The following is a 19,783-nucleotide window of genomic DNA, read 5'->3' on the forward strand; positions in this document are numbered from 1 at the left end:
CAACAATTTTGAAGTTTTATCAAAGCAATACAATGCAAAAAAGGAATTATTTCTGAAAATGGTATTTTTGTCCATAGAAGCCTATAATCTGATTGCAAATCTAGAAAGTAGACAAAAAATTAAGCACTTTCAAAAAAATGGAACCTAAAAATGTGTCAAGAGGAGCCCATACTAAGCCTTTGAAGTTGCAAAAATCAAGATTTGTGATTTGCAGAAAAATTTAGGAACAAAGATCTCAAACATCCTACACCAATGTGTAGATCACAAAATTCTACCCCAAAACAAAACAAAAATTGCTCAGAAAAAAGAGTCAGTATGAGGGAGATATCGCTTTTTGAAAATCATCTCTACAATTATTTTTCTTGAATCACCGTCGTCGCACCTCCAAAAATTAATTGACTCTAAATTTCAACTCAAATGTCTAATTTTGATGAAACAAAGGTCAATTTGGGGGTTTTTTGACCTTTTGAATATGATGCCAATATTTGATTTGTACCAGCAAGCTCCAATCTTGTCCTAGAAAAAAACTCTCCTACTAGCCTAAAAGGCCAATCTTTTCATAGAATTTTGGAAATAAAATGCAAATCCAAAAATAAAAAATGTAGAGACGTAAATATGCAAATCTAAAAATTAAATTCACAGATCTAAAAGATCATACCAAATTTTGCAAATTCCAATTTGCAAAAAAAAATTGCCTCAATTTTAACTATAGCCTAGAGTAGAAAAAATCATAGTCAAAATTCACTAAATCAATGCTCTAGACACAATCGTGAGGTCCACTTTGGCTCTAGATGCTCCCAATGACTGCAATACTCTAGATCTAAATCAAGGTGCTCTGAGAGGTGAAGCAAGAATGGTCTCCAATGGCTATGTGAAGAGAATCTCCTTCAGCTTTGAAACCATGTAAGAATTTTCCTGAGGGAAAAATCACCCAAGATCAAGAAGCTCAAGCACTAGCACAATATGGACCAATAAAGTATGATCAAAATAACAATAATGAGAATATCATTGATGTAATTGCATGTACATACACACTAGGAGTGCCTGAATATAAAGGCCTCTGAAATGCTTCTAGAATGTCTAGGAGTTAGCACACTGATAAGTCTTACAAAAAGGCACATGTCCACCAGGAGTGGACTCTATTAAGCACAAGAGTAAGTGTGATGATGAGAGGATAAGCCTACAAAGGTGTGTCACATAAAATTATGTTGTAGACACCATGTGCTTAATTAAGAGTGCGAGTAAATTGTGTTATGAACATGATAACTTAGTTAATTATGCAAACTCCAGTCTTGTAGACACCATTTTCTAAATTAGAGTTGCTTACTTTTGTGTTGTCAACATGACAACTCATAAGAATACCCAAACTCCTATGTGTCAAACTAATAAATAATAAAATAATGCAGTGACCTAAGTAAAGTTAAGTAAAGTGTAATAAGTAAATACTTATTTACATCAACAAGGTGGAGTGAGCTATGTATTCAGTATATTCCTATTTACTAGGTAGATGCAATGGCTTAGTACCTATGCATTTTAGTGAGATGGACCATTTACCATATGGACACTTTTCTGTTCGTTCCTACTTTGGTTGCAACCTTCCATGTTTGATTGATCATTTCTTTAGGTTTTGGTGTTTCATGCCATCTGTATCTTCAAGTTCATTTTATTTTCTTTGTGTGCCTCCTGATTCAAGTACTTTCTTTTGAGGGAACTCATACAGATTATAGTCTTCTCTACCTAGTCAAGTTCTATTCTAGTGGAGGTTCTTCATATCAGCAATTACTTTTCAATAGAGCTTTATAGCTTTTGCATGCTTCATTAGTGTTCTTCATGATCATCCTTGTGTTCCTATCTTCTGGGGAATTCTCTAGTTTGTAGGATTCTATAGTCCTTTACTAGTTCTTTCGACATTCTTTCCATATCTTCATGGAGTAGAGTGTTTCCCATGTGTTTTTCTCTATTTCTCCTCTTTACAGCTTGATTTGGTTGTTCTTGGGTACCTCATCAAGCCTTGTTGTTGGAACCCAAATTTACTTTCATAGTAATTTCTAGGTTTTTAGCTACTTCCTAAGTTTATCTTAAGGGAGGGTGTTAGAGTAATAAGGTGTTTTCTTATCAACTCTATTTTACTTTAGCTAAACTTTAGGCATATAATAATTAATTCTTTTATTAATTCTTATCATGCAACCTAGGTTAGTTTTCTATTAGGGTTTTGATCTCCTTTATAAGGATTGATCTCTCTTCATAATTAACACACTTTTTGATTAAATAGAAATTTATCTTTTGTACATTAAGAATGTCTCCTCTCTTATGGATTTGTGAATTTGAGCCTTTGTATCTTTGCTTCTCTCTTTCTATGATAGTGTTTTCTTGCAAGGGATTCTTGGGAGCTATGGATTGAGCTTTCCTCAACTTCAAAAAATTTCTCAAGTTAAGTTGGATAAGTTTGATTCTTATCAGATTGAAAAGTGAGAGACTCTCTTTCTTAATAGCCCCAGGTGTGTGATACATGAGCATCTTGGGTTTGAATTAATCTTGCATCAACCAAAAATGTATTTGCTTCTAGCTTGCTAGTTTGTATAGTGTGTGAGATTAATTCTGTGAGCATTCATTTATTTGAGTTAGTGGTTGTGATAATCAAATTATATTGAGAACCTATCTTAGATCATGTTCCTAGGTTCAAGACTCATTTGGATCACTATTGCTTGAGTTATGATTTGACCTCTCTTGGGCAGTGTGTTCTTGCCTATTCTTGGACCCTCTAGTGAATTATTTTCTTGTGATGGAAATCTATGACTTACAAATCTTAGAAGCTCATAACTTTATGTTTTTAGATTGTGTGTGGGTCTAAATATCAGTTTGTTTGCTCTTACACAACTTATGTAGTTTTTCTTTATGATTTTAGATTGGACCTATTATTTGTAATACATTTCCTATTCTTGTTGATTGTATTCTTTTCTTGGGCTAAATTGTATGTTGTAATGCCTATATATTCTAATGTAATGTTTCTCATATAGTAGTAGTAGTTAGATTAAGGCAATATATCACTAGAATTGGAAATGAGGTCTCTTACTAAAGTTTGTAATCAGGCAAGCCTATTGTAGCCTAACATGTTTGAAGGAATGTGTGTTTCCAATTGACTATTATTTCTAGTTGAATGAAAGTGGCACATTGTTCTCCCAGTCTCTTTTTATTTTCTATTTTGTTTTTTCTTCATGCATGCTTGGATAGATTTCTTTGAGGTCCCTCCATTTGTTAAGAAGAAAAAGACAAAGTGGTGACATAGCTAATAGGTATGTAAAAATTACCCAATTGGATAAAATATCGAGCACAACATAAGCTTTGATTGGTTCATCCACATTAAGCTGATGGAAAGAACGAGATAAAGAGGTATAGAATATATATGCCTCCTTAAATTGATTATTAATGCATGTTAAATGATGTTGGAAGTCTTAATTGGGAAACTAAGATATTGAGAGGGGGGTGAATCATGATCTGTAAAACTTTTATCTTTTAACACAACTTTAGTGCATTCACCACAATTTCCATCTCATATCTAATTCATGCATAACATAACTTGTAAAATCAAATATTGTAATATACAGATCTAATCTATCAATCACATGCATGAAACGAAACACATAACACAAGATTTGGTTACCTAGAAATCCTTGAGGGTGAAGGTAAAATTGGGGTGGGGATGACACCAACAAATCTTCACTACTGCAGTAACAAAGTTATCCTGTTAGGGTTACAATTTTGATCACTTATAATGATCTACTCTATGAAGGATCTACCTTGTTAAAGGTTGTTAAGACCATTAGGTCTTACCTTGTGAGAGGATTTTACACTTACAATAAAGTAAGAACTCAGTCAAGAGATTTGCAAAGGTTTTTTAAAACCTTTGTTAAGTTTATCCCTGACTCAATCTATTAAAACTAATTTAGTACCTAACTCTCAGTTTCCTTTAAAAAGCTAGTTTTGGATCTCCTCTCTTCAATCTAATTTGATATCTAATATGATATATCTTTATTGTCCTTCACTACTTCATAAGGTCACTCCCTCTATTCTTCACAACTTAACTCCTTTGCCTTCTATGTAATGTTTGCACTTTTGCACTTGATTTTCTTTGTGAGCACACAAATAACTTGGTTATTCATCTTATATCTCTCAATGATAATGAAAATAGGGTTTCAGATCTATCTATTTAAAGATTGCTAAAGAGTTTTCTAGACTCTTCCCATTTTCCTATGATTGGTTGGTTATCGCTCATAGGGATATGTGATCCATGTCATAAAACGTGTAATAGCCTCTACAACAACCTCTACAAATATCAAATGTCATGTCTGTGTTAGCCTAAAATGCTTTACCTCAAAGCTTGAATCATTCCTAACTTGAATGTCAATTCTGCTTTGCTCAACAAAAATTACTCGGCATTCATTGTTGTTGTTGTCACTTGGTCTTTACTGTACTTGGTACCTTATATTTAGCTTGATATTAATATGCTCTAACTACTCGATAATCATTGTACTTGGCTTATTCTGGAAATATTCAACAACCAAAGACTTTCTCAACTCCTATAGAGCTCAACATATACATGTTTATTTACAAACCTTTATATGACTTGACCTATATAGAGTAGCTTAGTTGTACTGATGATCGACTAACTCTATCATTTATATGACTTAAGTATTTGACACTAATAAACAACAATAGTTAGAGATACCAACAAAATTATACTACTTAAATTGGCTAAAGGGAGAAAGGAACGAAGATTTTAACAAAGGGGAAAATATGGAACTGGATGAAAGAGGGAAACTGTTGGAATTAAGGAATATTTGTCATTAGTGCAAACACTTATTCGATTCTAAATGCTTACCGAGCTCATCACTCGGTCTACAGTTTATACCGAGCATTCCTTTGGAAATTGAGCATATGGGCAGTTCAGCAGTGTTTACCAAGTTTATAATGGTTACCGAGCAGAACAGTGTTCTCCAAGCAGTTAGTGGTCACCGAGCTTCGCAGTGTTTACCAAGTGATCAAGGTAAACGAAGGACTTAGTGTTTACTGAGTGATCAAGGTAAACGAAGAACTTAATGTTTACCAAGTGAACAAGGTAAATGAAGGAATCAGTGTTTACCAAGTGAAGAAGGTTATCAATGGATTCAATTTTTACCGAGTGACACAATATTCACCAAGTCACCAATGGTTACCGAGTTCCAAGCTACTTAGAGTGATTAAGTATGGACCGTGCCTCTACTCTTACCGAGTGCATGACGATGCAGTGTATTGTAGTGGATACCGAGTATCAGAAGGTCAGCGAGTCAATTTGAGGAACTCGAGTTTTCTACTATCTGGCTAACTCAGTAATGTTTTGTTCACTTGTGTTTGGCCGACCTTGCCAATGTAAATATTAGAATGGTATATATGTAATGTATTATATCATTTGTAAAAAAAAAAAGATGATAAGTTGTTTTTGTTGTATGGTGTTGTATTGCAATATTTTGAGAAAAGTGAAAGCGAATCAACAGCAGAACAGAGGAATACAGCAAGGTCAACATAGATGCAGAAAAGTTATATCTATCACATCAGGTGATCAGTGCTTAAAGGATCTTATCAACAATCAGTTGTAACCAGATTCACTGCTTCATCCTAACAGGTGAATTAGTTTGTAAATCCTTTAACAAGGTAGACTTAACAATCTTTTGTAAATCTCCTAACAGAGTGCATACTTCATTGTATGTTTGTAAATCCTCTAACAAGGTGGATCTAGCAATCCTACTTGCTCCTAACAGGGCAGATCATCAGAAGTGATCATTGTAAGCCTTAACAGGCCAACTTTATACTGCAGCATTGAAGTTTTGTGGGCATCATCCCCACCCCAGTTTTACTTTCTAATTGGAAGGTTTCTGGGTCACCAAATCAGTGTTCTCATGTGTTATATCTTTTCATGCATACAATAGATTAGATGGATGAATGGTGAATATGTTATTATGTAGAATTGATTTAAAGTTTTAGAGTTACTGATTCACCCCTCCCCTCTTAGTAACTTTGTTAGTCTTGATTATTTCCAACAGAAAGATATAAGTCTTTTCAAATGTAATTAGAGAGCATGAGCTAAACATTTAGATCACACCCACAAGAAGGGGATGAATAACATGAGGAGAAGACATAGATAATTGTTAGAATATTTAGAATAACTTAGGGGGGGTGAATCAGTTATCGAAGGTGCAAATGTACCAATTGAACATTTAAAAAATTCAACTAATCTAGATCTAAGCATTCAATAGCTTGGCCTCTATAGTAAAAAATCAACAACATAAACTTGCAATCCACTATCCTAATACTTATCAAACTTGCAAAATGTAAAACATTAATAGTAAAATATCTCAAATGACATCCACACAAGTTGACACTAGGATTTAACATGGAAACCCAATTTGGAAAAAACCACTAGTAACATGTCACCAATTTTATACTCTTTTGAAGTGAGCTCTCTTAGGAGCCAACCCTATTAAAAGTTACAAAACACATTGTTAAATGTAACCTTATTAAAGAATTTAATCATCCTATCAGGAGTGGCCTTGTTAGAGGACTCTAGAACATTCCATTAGAATGCCACCTTGATTAAAGGATTTACATATAACTATCAGGTCAACGTTGATCAAAGGATTTCAATATTGATACAATGGTTAGAAATTAATAGCAAGTTTGATCTGAGAAATAAAATTCACTTTGCAAATACATATCATAGTTTGGTTCACATGTTGATCCACTGACTAACCTTCATTGTCATCTTAGTCTTTGATCTACTTGGCATTCCTTCAAGAAATCACTCTTCACCTCTTCACAACACTTCTCAACCTCCTTCTTGAGTTTGTCAATCAATAGCATCAACAATTGTTCCAACATTGATTAGGTCTTCACCAACTCTGCTAATCTCTGTCAACCTCTAATAGATTAGACCATATGCCTCCTTAAATAGGCAATTATAATCTTTTGTTTCTTAAACATCACTATAGATCTTAGGGTTTGGTTAGATTCGTCAAATCCTTCCAACATTTCATCTCAACCTCTTTTCTTTTCTAGAAACTTCTTCAAACTTCGCCTTGAATTCTTGCATAGAAACACTTAAACATAGTTTCTCTTGAATTAAATTCTCTATGTCATCCATCCTTATCTTCAATACATTTTATACATTCCAAGAAATCAACCGTGTCAACTGGAAACACCAATTGCCTCTTAATCTATCAAATGTTGTCCCTTGTCCAACACTGTGTACTAACACTCGGTCATCACTGGGTTACTCTGTCGCTACTAAATTTTTTGTTTGACACATATTGACACACAATCAATATTAATGCTTAGTTGACACTATATTTGCTCAACTTATACTGGTGCTCAATCGATACTAGCATCATTTGGCATATATACTTCAAATTGCATAATCTTCTACTCTTTTGCTTGGTCAAGCCTATGTATTTGGTCATTCTTTGATCACTTCTTCTAGGCTTCAATAAAACTATCTTCTTTACTTGTAGCATGTTTAAACAATCACCTTATCTTGTCAAAGTCTAACTAATCAAGTGCCCATTGTAGTTTCCTTATAACTCAACCTTTCCTCTAGGTTCATTTGTTATGTCCATCTTCTCAAATCCTCTTCATCAATCATCTAGATATGACAATCAAATCATATAGCAAATTGTCTTACCAATTAGGTTTGACATTAATGACAACATAACAATTATCTCAATTATAGTTTCCAACAATAATAACCCCAAGTGTTGCAAAGATGATTGATAATTATCAGATGTCCCTTGAGTGGGGAAAGAGGGGCAACTTTAGGAAGGATGGATAATGAAAATAGAAATATAAAAATAAGAAAAATGAGAGAATGTGGGTTTAGAATGGTTAACCAAATAAAAAATGGAAGAAGATAGAAAGATAACATGATATGAAGAAGTGAATTCTCCCAAGGGGATAAAGATTAGAGATATCCTATAAGAAACGATGAGTAGAAAAGATAAGGAAATAAAGTGAGAAGAGGAATAAGTAGAATTATTCCCCCAAGAATGAAGTTTTAGGTGTGAAGGGTAAGAAGATAGAAGAGATAAATAAGATTAATTTCTAAATATAGGTGACTAGAGGTCAGAGGCTAGATATCAACAAAAGATAATGTGATTATAAGTGATATGAGAATTGGGGTAAAAGCATTAGGGTCATCACATTTCTATGTAGATCATGTATCATTGATCTTAGCCCTATTAGGATTAAACCACAGATGATCTTAGCCCTATTAGGATTAAACCACAGACAGAAATAACAATTACATGCAAATATAAACAATATCAGAAAATAATAGATCACACAAAAAAGAACACAAGACACCAAGATTTAACGTGGTTCACCCAATCCCTGGGCTACATCCACCAAACAACAAGTCTAATATTATTATGATCCAATGATTACAACCTAATTACAATCTGTAATCCCTTATAGCTCAATATCGTTGCAAAAACCAAGTTTCGCTTCACCTTATAGAACAATCCCTAACCCTAGGCCCTTTTATACAAGTATTTTTACCACTTTAGGGTTACAACATGTCGGCCATATGTATGCCATACGTCAGCCACAACATTAGCCACGACCCAAAGAATTTATGAAGTATGTACAATACTTCCTTGATTAGTCACCACAAACTAACAAGCCCATGCTTTAAGATAGTAATCAAGTTCATCCTAAGATATGTTTAATCAATCATGCACCATCAAAGAATTGTAAAGTAGTGAACAAAAGTTTACCTTGAGAAACTCACCAGACCACATGACAACAAATCATTCACCTTGGCTAATTGTCAAAACTAACGAACAATTTGTTTTACCAAAAGGTGAACTTGTATTATGGAAAGTATGAGTCCAATTTGAAGCCATCTGACATTTGTTCTTTCATCTTCTCATCTTTTAGGAGTTGTAAGGAGGCCATAACTTGCTTCAACTCATTTGAAAAGGGTTGGATTCTTGTTCCATTAAGGCACAGAGTCCATTCACCACTATTATAAGTGTTGATATTAAGTGGTATGGTTGTCAGTTTGATAAAGTAATGTAAATGTAAGAAAAACTCCAAAATCGATATATGAACTTGTGGAAGCCATATTGACACTTTCAACACTTAAAAGCAATAAGGTTGATATTCTCTTAAAATATGCTACACCCCAAGACTTCTCCAAAATAATTTCGACTTCTCTTGTGAATGTCTTTAAAATAAAGAAACAAACACTATCCTAAAACTCTATATGAAATATGAGTAAAAATAGATAGACAATTATCTACATGATTATGTATAGAAAGGACACTAACCATTTTAAAGACACTTAGCCTCCAATGATTTTGGCGATTTGATTGCAGTTTCCCTTATAATGTGATGACCATACATCCATTAAATTTAACACTTGGGTCCCCCCAACCTCACTGAATCTTAGACAATAAAAAACAGACAAACAGTTGCCTACACAAAAACTTTCGCTGTTTGACCTATTACCATGCTGCCTGTCTTGTGCAAACAAAACATAGGAAGTGTGACCAAATAGATAACACCCAAAAACTCACCAATCACGAGGCCTTGTACATGGGACAACTCATACCATGAAACAAATCAATCACATGACGTGGCAAATCAAGGCAATGACGTGGCAGCCGCCTAACGTTCCTAAGATGTCTTGTAGCTCGGGCATAGCCCCGGAGTGAGGCTCGGAGGACCGTTGGAAGCCCCTGTAACGAACAAGTCTTGTGAAATAGGCAAATGTGACCTAAATTACCAGAGATACATTCTTAGTTTTGTTTCTGTTGCCTTGTTTTCTGTCTCTGCCATATTTATCAGAAAAGGGCTAAGATTCTTGTGCAAAAGATAATCAGGTTCACAAGAGATTCGTTGGGGCCATTAGCTTAGCTTGGTATAGAAGGTAGGTGTAAGAAAGAGGCTCTGGGAGAAGCTAAGCAAGCTCTCATTAATGGCGTACACGAGAAGATAGAAAGAAATCAGCTTTATTCGGGGGATGCAAAGGTTCACAAGGGTGGATTCAATAAAGAGGCTCTCTAATGCACGAGAAAGGAAAGACATTGTATCCAATTCATGATAGTTTTTAAGGTCTGCACGACAAGGAGGGTTTATATGCATGTATAAGGGGGGTTTGATATTGCATAGAGTAGGGACTTGAGAAATAGGAAGAAAGAAAGGAGTGCTCATTTTGTAGGTTTTTTTAAGCTATGGAATTGGAGACCATTGGGTATGGTTTTACAATGAGGAAGGTGTTGTTTGTGATGGTGGTATTGCAGCAGGTGGTTTGGACAGAGACAATACTAAACCCTTTGGATTTTTTGTCCTTGCAAGCTCTGAGAAAGAGCTTGGATGACATGCCAGGGTCTAAATTTTTCAAGTCATGGGATTTCTCTTCTGATCCATGTGGGTTTTCAGGGGTTTTATGTGATTCAAACAGAGTAGTGGCACTAAATCTTGGGGACTCTTCTGCTGGGGCTCCTGGATTGAAAGGCAAGTTGGATGGAGCTCTGGGCTGCCTTGGAGCACTTGTGGAGCTCACATTGGTGCCTGGTCAGGTCACGGGTTCGATTCCTGAGACTATGGGGCAGCTGAAGGAGCTGCAGTTTATGGGTATCAGCAAGAACTATCTTTCAGGCAGGATTCCTCCATGTTTGGGGTTGTTGATAAAGTTGGAGACGCTGGATTTGAGCTTCAATCAGCTTGTAGGCTCTATTCCTCAAGGGATTGGTCAGTTGCCTACTTTGTCTAATCTCATTCTGGGCCACAATAAGCTTTCAGGACAAATACCCACTTTCATGTCTAGCTTGAGAAGGCTGGATCTTAAGCACAATGGGCTTTCAGGGACACTTCCTTCTTTGCCTTATTCTCTTCAGTATATTTCCCTTGCTAATAACCTTCTCACTGCGAGTATTGATGGATTGGGAGGGCTACAGCAGCTGAGTTTTCTTGACCTTAGTTTCAATCAGTTCAGCGGGAGCATTCCAGGTGCATTGTTTAGTTTTAGAATGACATCTTTGTTCTTGCAAAGGAACTCCTTTTCTGGTTCTATTGATCCACAAGGGCAGGTCATGATCCCAAACGTGGACCTCAGTTTTAATTTGCTCACTGGTCATATTCCCCCTTCTCTTGCTTATGTTCAGAATCTTTACCTCAACAACAACCACTTTACAGGGGCAGTTCCTACTGAGTTTATAGATAGGCTTCTATCTGCAGATATCCAGGTTTTGTATATACAGCACAACTATCTTACACAGATCACTCTCAAGCCATCTACAATGATTCCACTTACTAGCTCTCTATGTATTCAGTACAACTGCATGGTTCCTCCCATTCAGCCCCCATGTCCTTTCAAAGTTGGCAAACAGAAAACAAGGCCTACATATCAGTGCAATTACATGGGCTAAGAGTACAGATTCAATTTTAACCCATTTTTTCAAGGAAAATTTAGGTTAAGTCTTGTTGCTATACAAAGATGGTTTGTTCTTATGCTTTGCAGTCTGGGAGGCCTCAGGAAGAAGCAACAAACTTGCTTGTCCAATTGGAGCTATGTCTCCTTTGTTTTTCGTTTTAGGTACTTAACCTTAGGTTGTATAGAATCTAGATAAACATGATTTGCATTCTTTCATTCTTTTAATAGATCTGGTGATCTAGAACCAAAGCAAAATGAGGCCACTGCTAATGTGAAGGTGTTTAGGGGCCTGGAACGTTTTGGCAGCAATAAAAAATGATGTAAGAACAGAAATAAATACAGCTCAACAATTGGAGATCGTCATTAACCAGATTGGATTGGATCTTATGAGGTCTCATTTATTTGTTCTATAATATATCTTATTTATTCTTTTACTTCAAATTTTCATGCCATGAAACTCCTACTTGTTTTTGAGGCTTTGGAAGACCTTGCACATTTTGGATTCCTGGATCTTGTAAGATTATGTGAAAGAAATTCATTTGAAGGGTTTGATCAATTTGATAGAATGTGATTTTTAGTGTGATCGTGATGATGTTAAATATGATGTTTCATTATTTCTTAATTCACACACAATTATCAGAAAGATGAGAGTAAACACTGATCATCATTGATCATCAGAATCAACGAGTGAATAAGAAAGAAAAAAAAAACCTATTAAAAAAGAGAGTAAACTTATATTACATCAGGAAAGTGGCCACTAGTTAGAGCACTATTTATTGCATAAGGTTATACTTACCAAATTTTCAGGATCTTAATAGTTTGTAATAAAAGAGAACAAGAAATCTGAAAAAATTGCTCCTATTCCCAAATCTGAAAATGAAAAATTACAATATTTTTGTTTTGTTCTGGGGTGCATTCTGTCACAAACTTAACCCGGGCCTATTTATCTCATGCAAATGACAAAATGGGCAGCATTTACCCAGCAGTCAGCACACATTTAAGGCTTAGATGAGTATCTCGTTGATGAAGACACTTTCTGTATTCATTAGAAACAGCATCAAACTAAAAAATACTATTTCCTGTACTTTGTCATGATGTAAATGTGGCATGATTTGGTCAAGTCATTTAAGAGTCTGCTGAATGTTTTCTCAACGTTCATATGGACATATCAAAGAAGCATCCAGACATCCAATAGATGATGCCTACTGCCTAGCTTGTTATTATCTCGCCGTCTTTTCTTTTAATAGGAAGGAAACCTCACCAAACCCGTAAATGGTGTCTCTATTTACTGTTTCTTGCGTAGAAAGGTTTTAATATTTTTCAAATGTTTTGTTGCTACATCAAACGAATAGTTTTCTATATATTTTAACAGCTCATACAAAAGGAAAAAAATGTCTAAAATAAAAATATAATGGAACAAGAAAACCTATTTGCATTAACGAGAGTAGGCCACCAGACGTTCCCATAGGAAGAGAAGAATTTCGTAAGAATTTTAAAAAAAATAGTATGGTTGAAGGAGAACTTAATGGTGCATGCATTAGCATTAGCATTGTTCATGTTTTTCATTGGGAATGATGTACATATTATAGTTAACTATAATATTTAGACTATGACAAAAACCGATATCAAAATTTACCTACTATTCTTTAATTTATTCTTATTCAACATGGTATATATATTATTAATTATATTCAAGTTTCTTTTGTAACTCTTTTTTGAGCCAAAAAAAATTCACCTACTCCTTAGTTATATATTATGTATTTATGAAGATAAATTAAATGACATGCATGTTCCTACCGAAAACAATGAGTGCATTTCAAATAGAATGAGGGGGCAAATTAATCAACCTTCCTCTTAGTTGCTAAGAGTCAACGTTCCAAATTCAATATGGTAATTATATTTGTGATGTTTATGTTCTCCTTTTAACAATGTGTATACTTATGTTGAGTAATCTAGATCTAGAATAATAACAATTTGAGTGAAACTCATCTATTATATTTTATTTTCAAATAATATATAGTAATAAAAAACTTTCATTTATGCAGTCTATTTGATTTTTAGGTTTCAAATGTTCTTCTCAAAGATTGTGTTTGAACATTTTCCCAATTAGTACTCATTTAAGAGCATATATGAATTCATTTATAGCTCCAAATAGGGGAAATAAACCCATTTTTTTAATTCCCCATTTCACTCTATGATAGAGGGAAAATTCTACGCCAAGATTATTTAAAAACAAGGGCAAATGTATTGGACTAACTACCAACATTCCCCTTTGGGATTCGTGAACTGGCTTAATCACCTCTTGTATTCTATGAGTCTAGTGGTTGTATTGGGCATTAACAGGTCGATCTTTTGGTGCAACGTGGCAATCTTAGCTTATAACAAGTGGTATTAGAGCTTGGTCATAGGTTTGAATCTCCTTGAGTAACATCGAGGGTGGGATTTTTGGACTAAATGGCAACATTCCCCTTCAGGATTTGTGATATAACTTAACTGTCTTGGGTGTTCTATAAGTCTAGCAGTTGTATCGAGCATGGACAAGTCGATCTTTTGGTACAACGACAATCTTAGCTTGTAACAATATGTAAGGTTTCCCTACACAAAACTACCAAGGTACAAAAGTTTGTGAGACACTAGTCATTATGTGATAATCATTTTATGCTTCAAGTCAAAATAGTTGCTATGAAACAACATTATGTTATGATAAGTTGCATACATGTTGTTGACTAATAATTTAATTGTTGCACGTCATGATTTATATTGCTATTAGTTGATTGCAATGGTTCTAACTCCACTAGGCTTAACCACATAGCATCTTCCATTGATTTATTCTGTCATTTTACGAAATATTCATCGTATTCTTTTCCCTTAGTCTTTCTAACCAATATATCATCCAAAATATTTTCAACCTCTTCTCATTCTCACTCTTGTAATTGTTCCATCCACTTCTTTGGTGATGTAATCAATTCTTTTTCTCGATGGTGTGGCATGTCTCCTTATGTTAAGTGTATAAGTCAGAAACACAAAAGATTGGAGAGATCTATGAACCTATGGGTACCTCTATTTATATGAATTTGGTGAAAACTTGTTAATAGTTTTGCATGGTCCAATCTTCTTCCAAATAAGCTTGTCATAGGTATGGTTGGGACATTCTTTCTTTTATAGATGCTCCAACACCATATCTCTCATTCAAAATTAGTGTATCTTCTTTTCAAAATCACCTTCTCTTTAAATACTATTTGTTTGTTTAGCCAAGTTTCTCTCTTACTTGTCAATGCTTGCCAATGTAAATATTGCATTCATTTAGAAAACTCTTCTCCTTCAACACTTCTTCCATGCCCTTCTATGTTTGCAAGATCTCTTAATATTGAAATATCCCTAGTATTGTAACCATAAACAATTTGGAATAGTGTCTTACCTGTACTCTTCTTGATTCAAATATCATATAAAAAATTAGTTTGAGGCTATATCAAATCTCAGTGCTTAGGCTTATCACCAACCAAACATCTTAGAAAATTTCCCAAGCTCCTAAATTAATAACTTTGTTCTATCCATCCGTTTGGGGTTGATATGTACAAATGAACTTTAAATCAATACATATGTTCTTCTAAATTTTCCTCCAAAAATGATCTATAAACTTTGTGTCACACTCTAAATATATACAACCATACAATTGGTTATATATGTAGCATTGTGAATACTCTACAAGCTATAAAGTGAGTCATTAAATGCACCTAGTATAAAGATCCAAGGCCCAAATAAGTCCATACATCCCCACGACCGATCCACATCATGATCACACACATTAAATATGCCAAGTCAACCGATCCAATCCACAAGCCCACAAGCCACACTACCAAGCGTTGACAAAAACCACAAGCATCGTTGAGCAACAGTATATGTCAAGAAAGAAACACATGCCAAACAACATAGTAGAGGATGAACAATGTAGTATAAGCTGAGAATCATAGTGTTTGTTGAGATCCTTTAGTGACCAAGCTCCTCGACCAATACTGCATTCAAGAACTACCCAATAACAACTGAGCATTACCTCTTCTTCAACCGAGCTCTCCAACCTAAAGTTTAAACCACTCCAACATGCAGGATTTCCAACTAACCTAGGATGCTCCTGCATTAGACACCCCAGGTACGAAAAGATGTTCTTAACAACTGGAAGAACATCTTACAGGATTCAACTTATAAATCCTAAACTGGTTCTTCACATACATTTCCCCCAAGTTATCAATTTGCACACTCTTCCCTTTATTCCACTTCTACCGATCCTTTCTAGCTACAGTCATAGGGTTTCTCTTCTTTTGTACTTCCTTTCTTAGTGTAGCATAGGTATGTTTCCCATGCTGATCTCTAATCCTCTCAGAATCCTTTAGCACAACTCGACTCCCAAAGCTCAAGTTCCTCCTACTGAGTTCTTCATTCTGCAAAGGAATCAATGTAAAACTTCCTACCACCTTTCTCAATTGTAAATGCATTCTTGACACAATCATGCATAGCCCTGCAATCATACTCCCAAGGTCTACCAAGTAATATGTGACAACTACTCATGTCCACAATATTACACAACACTTGATCCTTATACTACCCAATTTGAAAATCAACAAGACATTTCTCCCTCACTTCCAAAGCATGATCATCTTGTAACCAACCAATCCTATAAGTATAAGGATGTCTCACTCTCTTCAAACCAAGATTTTGAACCATCTCCTTAGTAATAAGCTTATCAGTACTACCACCATCCACAATCTATTGCAAATTTTTAGGTGTCTACATTTTGCCCCTCTTTGATGCCATGCCACTTGTGGCATCACATCAAAGAGGGGCAAAATGTAGACACCTAAAAACCTTTAGAAAATAAAGTATTTTTATTTTTTGAAAAATTTCTGATGACATCATCATTTATTAATTAATTAATTAATTATTTTATTTATTTATTTATTTTTATGCCATTAAATACCTTTATCTTAATTAAAAATATTTAATTAAGGAATCCCTCCCAAAAATGTTTAAATCTTATTTAAACATTATTTTCTTATTTATTAATTATTTAATTAATAAATTGACCAAAAAAATCAAAATAAATAAAAAATTTATTTTTTGCCCAAAACTTGGCCAATTTCCTTAAGACCACTAACCTCTTCCAAAATCTTCTAATCCTTCTTTAATTTTGATTAAAGGCTAATCCCATCATTTCCTACCCCTAATCCCAACTCAAAATATTTAATTAAGATTAAATATTAATCCTCATGTTTATTAAAAAAGTTTTAATAAATATCTCCTCAAACCAAACCCTTGAAATAAATAAAACTTTATGTATTTCCTAAAAATCTAATTTATCCTCATCCTAAGAAGTTCTAGACTCTTCTAGAAAGTCTTCATCCTCATCCTAGGAAATTCTAGACTATTCTAGAAAGTCTTTATCCTCATCCAAAGTCTAGACTCTTCTAGAAGATGTCTTTAAACCTAATCCTAATCCCCTCCTAACCTTGTCACATTCCTTAAAAATGGGTTAAAACTTACTAACCCAAGCCAAAGTTAACAAATATCTCCTCCTTCACCCACCCTCATTAAATGCCATCCACTTGCCTATCCCTAAGCTAATCCTAAACCATCCTAATCCATCCTCTAATCATTTGCACAATTCTAAGCAAGCTTAAAACCCTCCTAATCAAGCCCAAGTCGAAATTCCTCTCATCTCTTTCAAAATATCCCAACCATAAAACTTTATGAAGCCCACTAGGCCATAAATGACTCTTCCAAGCCTTTTTATTGCTCTTACAAGCCATTATGAGGGTCTTTATGAAAATTTTATCCCTTGAGCCTCCTTTGTTGACTCATCTTTCCCCTTTCCTCCATCCTCTCACCCTGTGACATGTGTCACTCCCTGATTGGCTGTAAGGAAGCACAATCCATGTGCTCTCCTCTCATGCAATTTGAGCCCTCCATGAGCTTTTTCCCATCCTTGCATCTTAGCCCTCAATCCCTCAAGCCTCTTGCCTATAAATTGGATCCTTCCCCTTTGCAAAATAACACAATCCATGAAGTAAAGTCATAATGCCATTTTAAGAAGCCATTTTACATCAAAACCATACACTCACACCCAAATTCCAACTCTATTTGAAGCCCTTTTTGAAGCATAAGCTTGAGCATACATCCTATCTATTTAGACAAAGCCACTCAACAAGAGAGTTTCTCATTGAGAGAGTCCATTAATGGCTCATATTCTCAATTGAGAGTTCATCTTAGTCTATCTTGAAGTTTATGAATTTTGTTTAGTTTGTAGAAGCTTTATTTAAATTTGGTTTCTATTAGCATACTAACATTGCTCATATACATTTTGGCACGCTCGGTGGGACCCCGCATGGGTCATCTTCATTAGCTTTTTTAGTCAAGTTTTGTATGTCATTTGCTAATTTTGGCTAATTTTGCTTGTTTTTGTGATTGGTAGGATTGTATAAATTGGTTTTGTAGGTTCACATGAGCATGAAGAAGACAAAAGAACTCATAGTCTATCTCATAGTATTTGCAGATTTTTCAAGCTTATAGGTGGACAAAGCACTTGGAATTCTTCTTCCTCTTCTTGTCTATATTCTTCTTATTCCATCTACTTCTTCTTCTTCTTCTTGTGGGAGATCTTGGCCATTTTTTTTTAAGGAAGCAAAATCATACACACTTCTTTTTAGTGCTTAAAATGAACCCCCAAATCATACTTAAATCCATTAAAAATTTAAAAATTTGCAAAAAAGAAAAAATCTTTTAACAAGTGAAACTAAACCAATTCAATCATTTGCATCCTTGCAACATCAAGGTTTTAGATGCATTCATGCAAAGTTAGGAACACTTCATTTTTGAAAATTTAAAAAGAACTTCAAGTTTCCATTTCAAAAGGTTCAAAATCAACACTAAGTGCACACTAAAATCTAAATCAAACTCAAAGCATCAATCAAAGATAAAATGAACCTCATTTGCAAATATTTTAAAGTTCTTTTAAAAATCTCATGAAAACTAAGAGTCCTAAATGGTTGCCAAAAATTGTCCTAAAAGCTATGTTATTTGTTCCAAACAAATGTCTTGTTGCAAAATCTTGATTGTTTCTTAGGATTTTCATGCATCAAAACAATCTAGGAATATCATTTTTCGGCTTAAAATATGCAAACTAGAACACAAAATCTTGAATGAAAACCAAAGTCCAAAGAGTCATTTTCACTTTTGAGTCCAAAACAATCTTGAATGATCTAAGGTTAAAACAAAGCACTTCAAAGTTCTTAAAACAACACACAAAATCTCAATCTTGAATGCTCAAAGGAAAAAACTTGAATGTTTAATCACTTGTCTTTGAATGCATGTTGCTAAACACACTCTTGAATGCCATTGATTAAAATCAATTTTTTTTTGAATGCATGATTAAAACAACAAATCCAATCTTGAATGCCAAGGATCAATTAACCATTTCAATATCAAACACTTCATTTGGAGCTTCTAAAATTGAACAAAACAAATCTCTTTTCCACATGCAATTTAGGTAAAGTTTGATTTTTGGACATTTAAGAAACTTTGTTAAGTTAAATTTAAATTTTCAAAAATCAATTTGAGTAGTTCCTTGGACTCACCTCTTTTCTAATCACCCATCAATTTAACCATTGGTTGCAATCTCAGCGCCATTTATGGGGATGGATCTACTTGAAAAAGGTGTTAAATGTGCCACAATCTAACTCACTCACTTGGTCTTTAAACATTTGCTTTAACTTTATCAAAAAATTTAAATGACCAAAACTCTAGTTTAAATCGATCACACTTCAAGTTTGGGCACTAAAATTGAACAACTATTGACGTGGAGGGCCTCCGGGCGCGCGCTTGACAAATCGAGTCTCACACATCTTTGCTTTGGGCTTAAAACAAAATCACACCAACTCTTGAATGCTTTAAAATAAATTAATCGATACTTGACGTGGAGGGCCTCCAGGCGCGCGAGTTTGCTTTTGTTGACCCTAATGTTGGGTGATGCGATGTGCTCCCCTGCCCACAGGTGGTTAATTATGTGGTGTTCCATGTTCACTAATAGTCATGGCTTTTGGTGCAGCGGCAAATGGGCCCAACAATTGGTATCAGAGCCTGGTTTTGGCCTGGTCATGGGTTCAAATCTCCCTGGTGCCTTCCCGACCCCCGTAAGCACCTGGTATGCGCGTCGAGGGGGAAATTGTTGGGTGATGCGATGCGCTCCCCTGCCCACAGGTGGTTAATTATGTGGTGTTCCATGTTCACTAATAGTCATGGCTTTTGGTGCAACGGCAAATGGGCCCAACA

At 34.8% G+C, this 19,783-nt stretch overlaps 1 protein-coding gene across 1 annotated transcript; it reads left to right on the forward strand.

Annotated features, from left to right (window-relative positions):
• Positions 1-9,803: 9,803 nt before the first annotated feature.
• On the forward strand, positions 9,804-11,898 carry LOC149537434 (uncharacterized). Its single transcript, XM_089798875.1, has one exon. The coding sequence runs from the start codon at positions 10,263-10,265 to the stop codon at positions 11,457-11,459; it is 1,197 nt and encodes a 398-aa protein (XP_089655001.1). The 5' UTR covers positions 9,804-10,262; the 3' UTR covers positions 11,460-11,898.
• Positions 11,899-19,783: the final 7,885 nt, after the last annotated feature.

This window comes from Cupressus sempervirens, chromosome 9 (assembly GCF_028749045.1).
Source record: "Cupressus sempervirens isolate cs-2001-9-10 chromosome 9, ASM2874904v1, whole genome shotgun sequence".
In the NCBI taxonomy this organism is placed as follows: domain Eukaryota; kingdom Viridiplantae; phylum Streptophyta; class Pinopsida; order Cupressales; family Cupressaceae; genus Cupressus; species Cupressus sempervirens.

Coding starts and splice junctions, on each gene's coding strand:
- LOC149537434 (XM_089798875.1), top strand. CDS start 10,263: ATGGAATTGGAGACCATTGGGTATGGTTTTACAATGAGGAAGGTGTTG.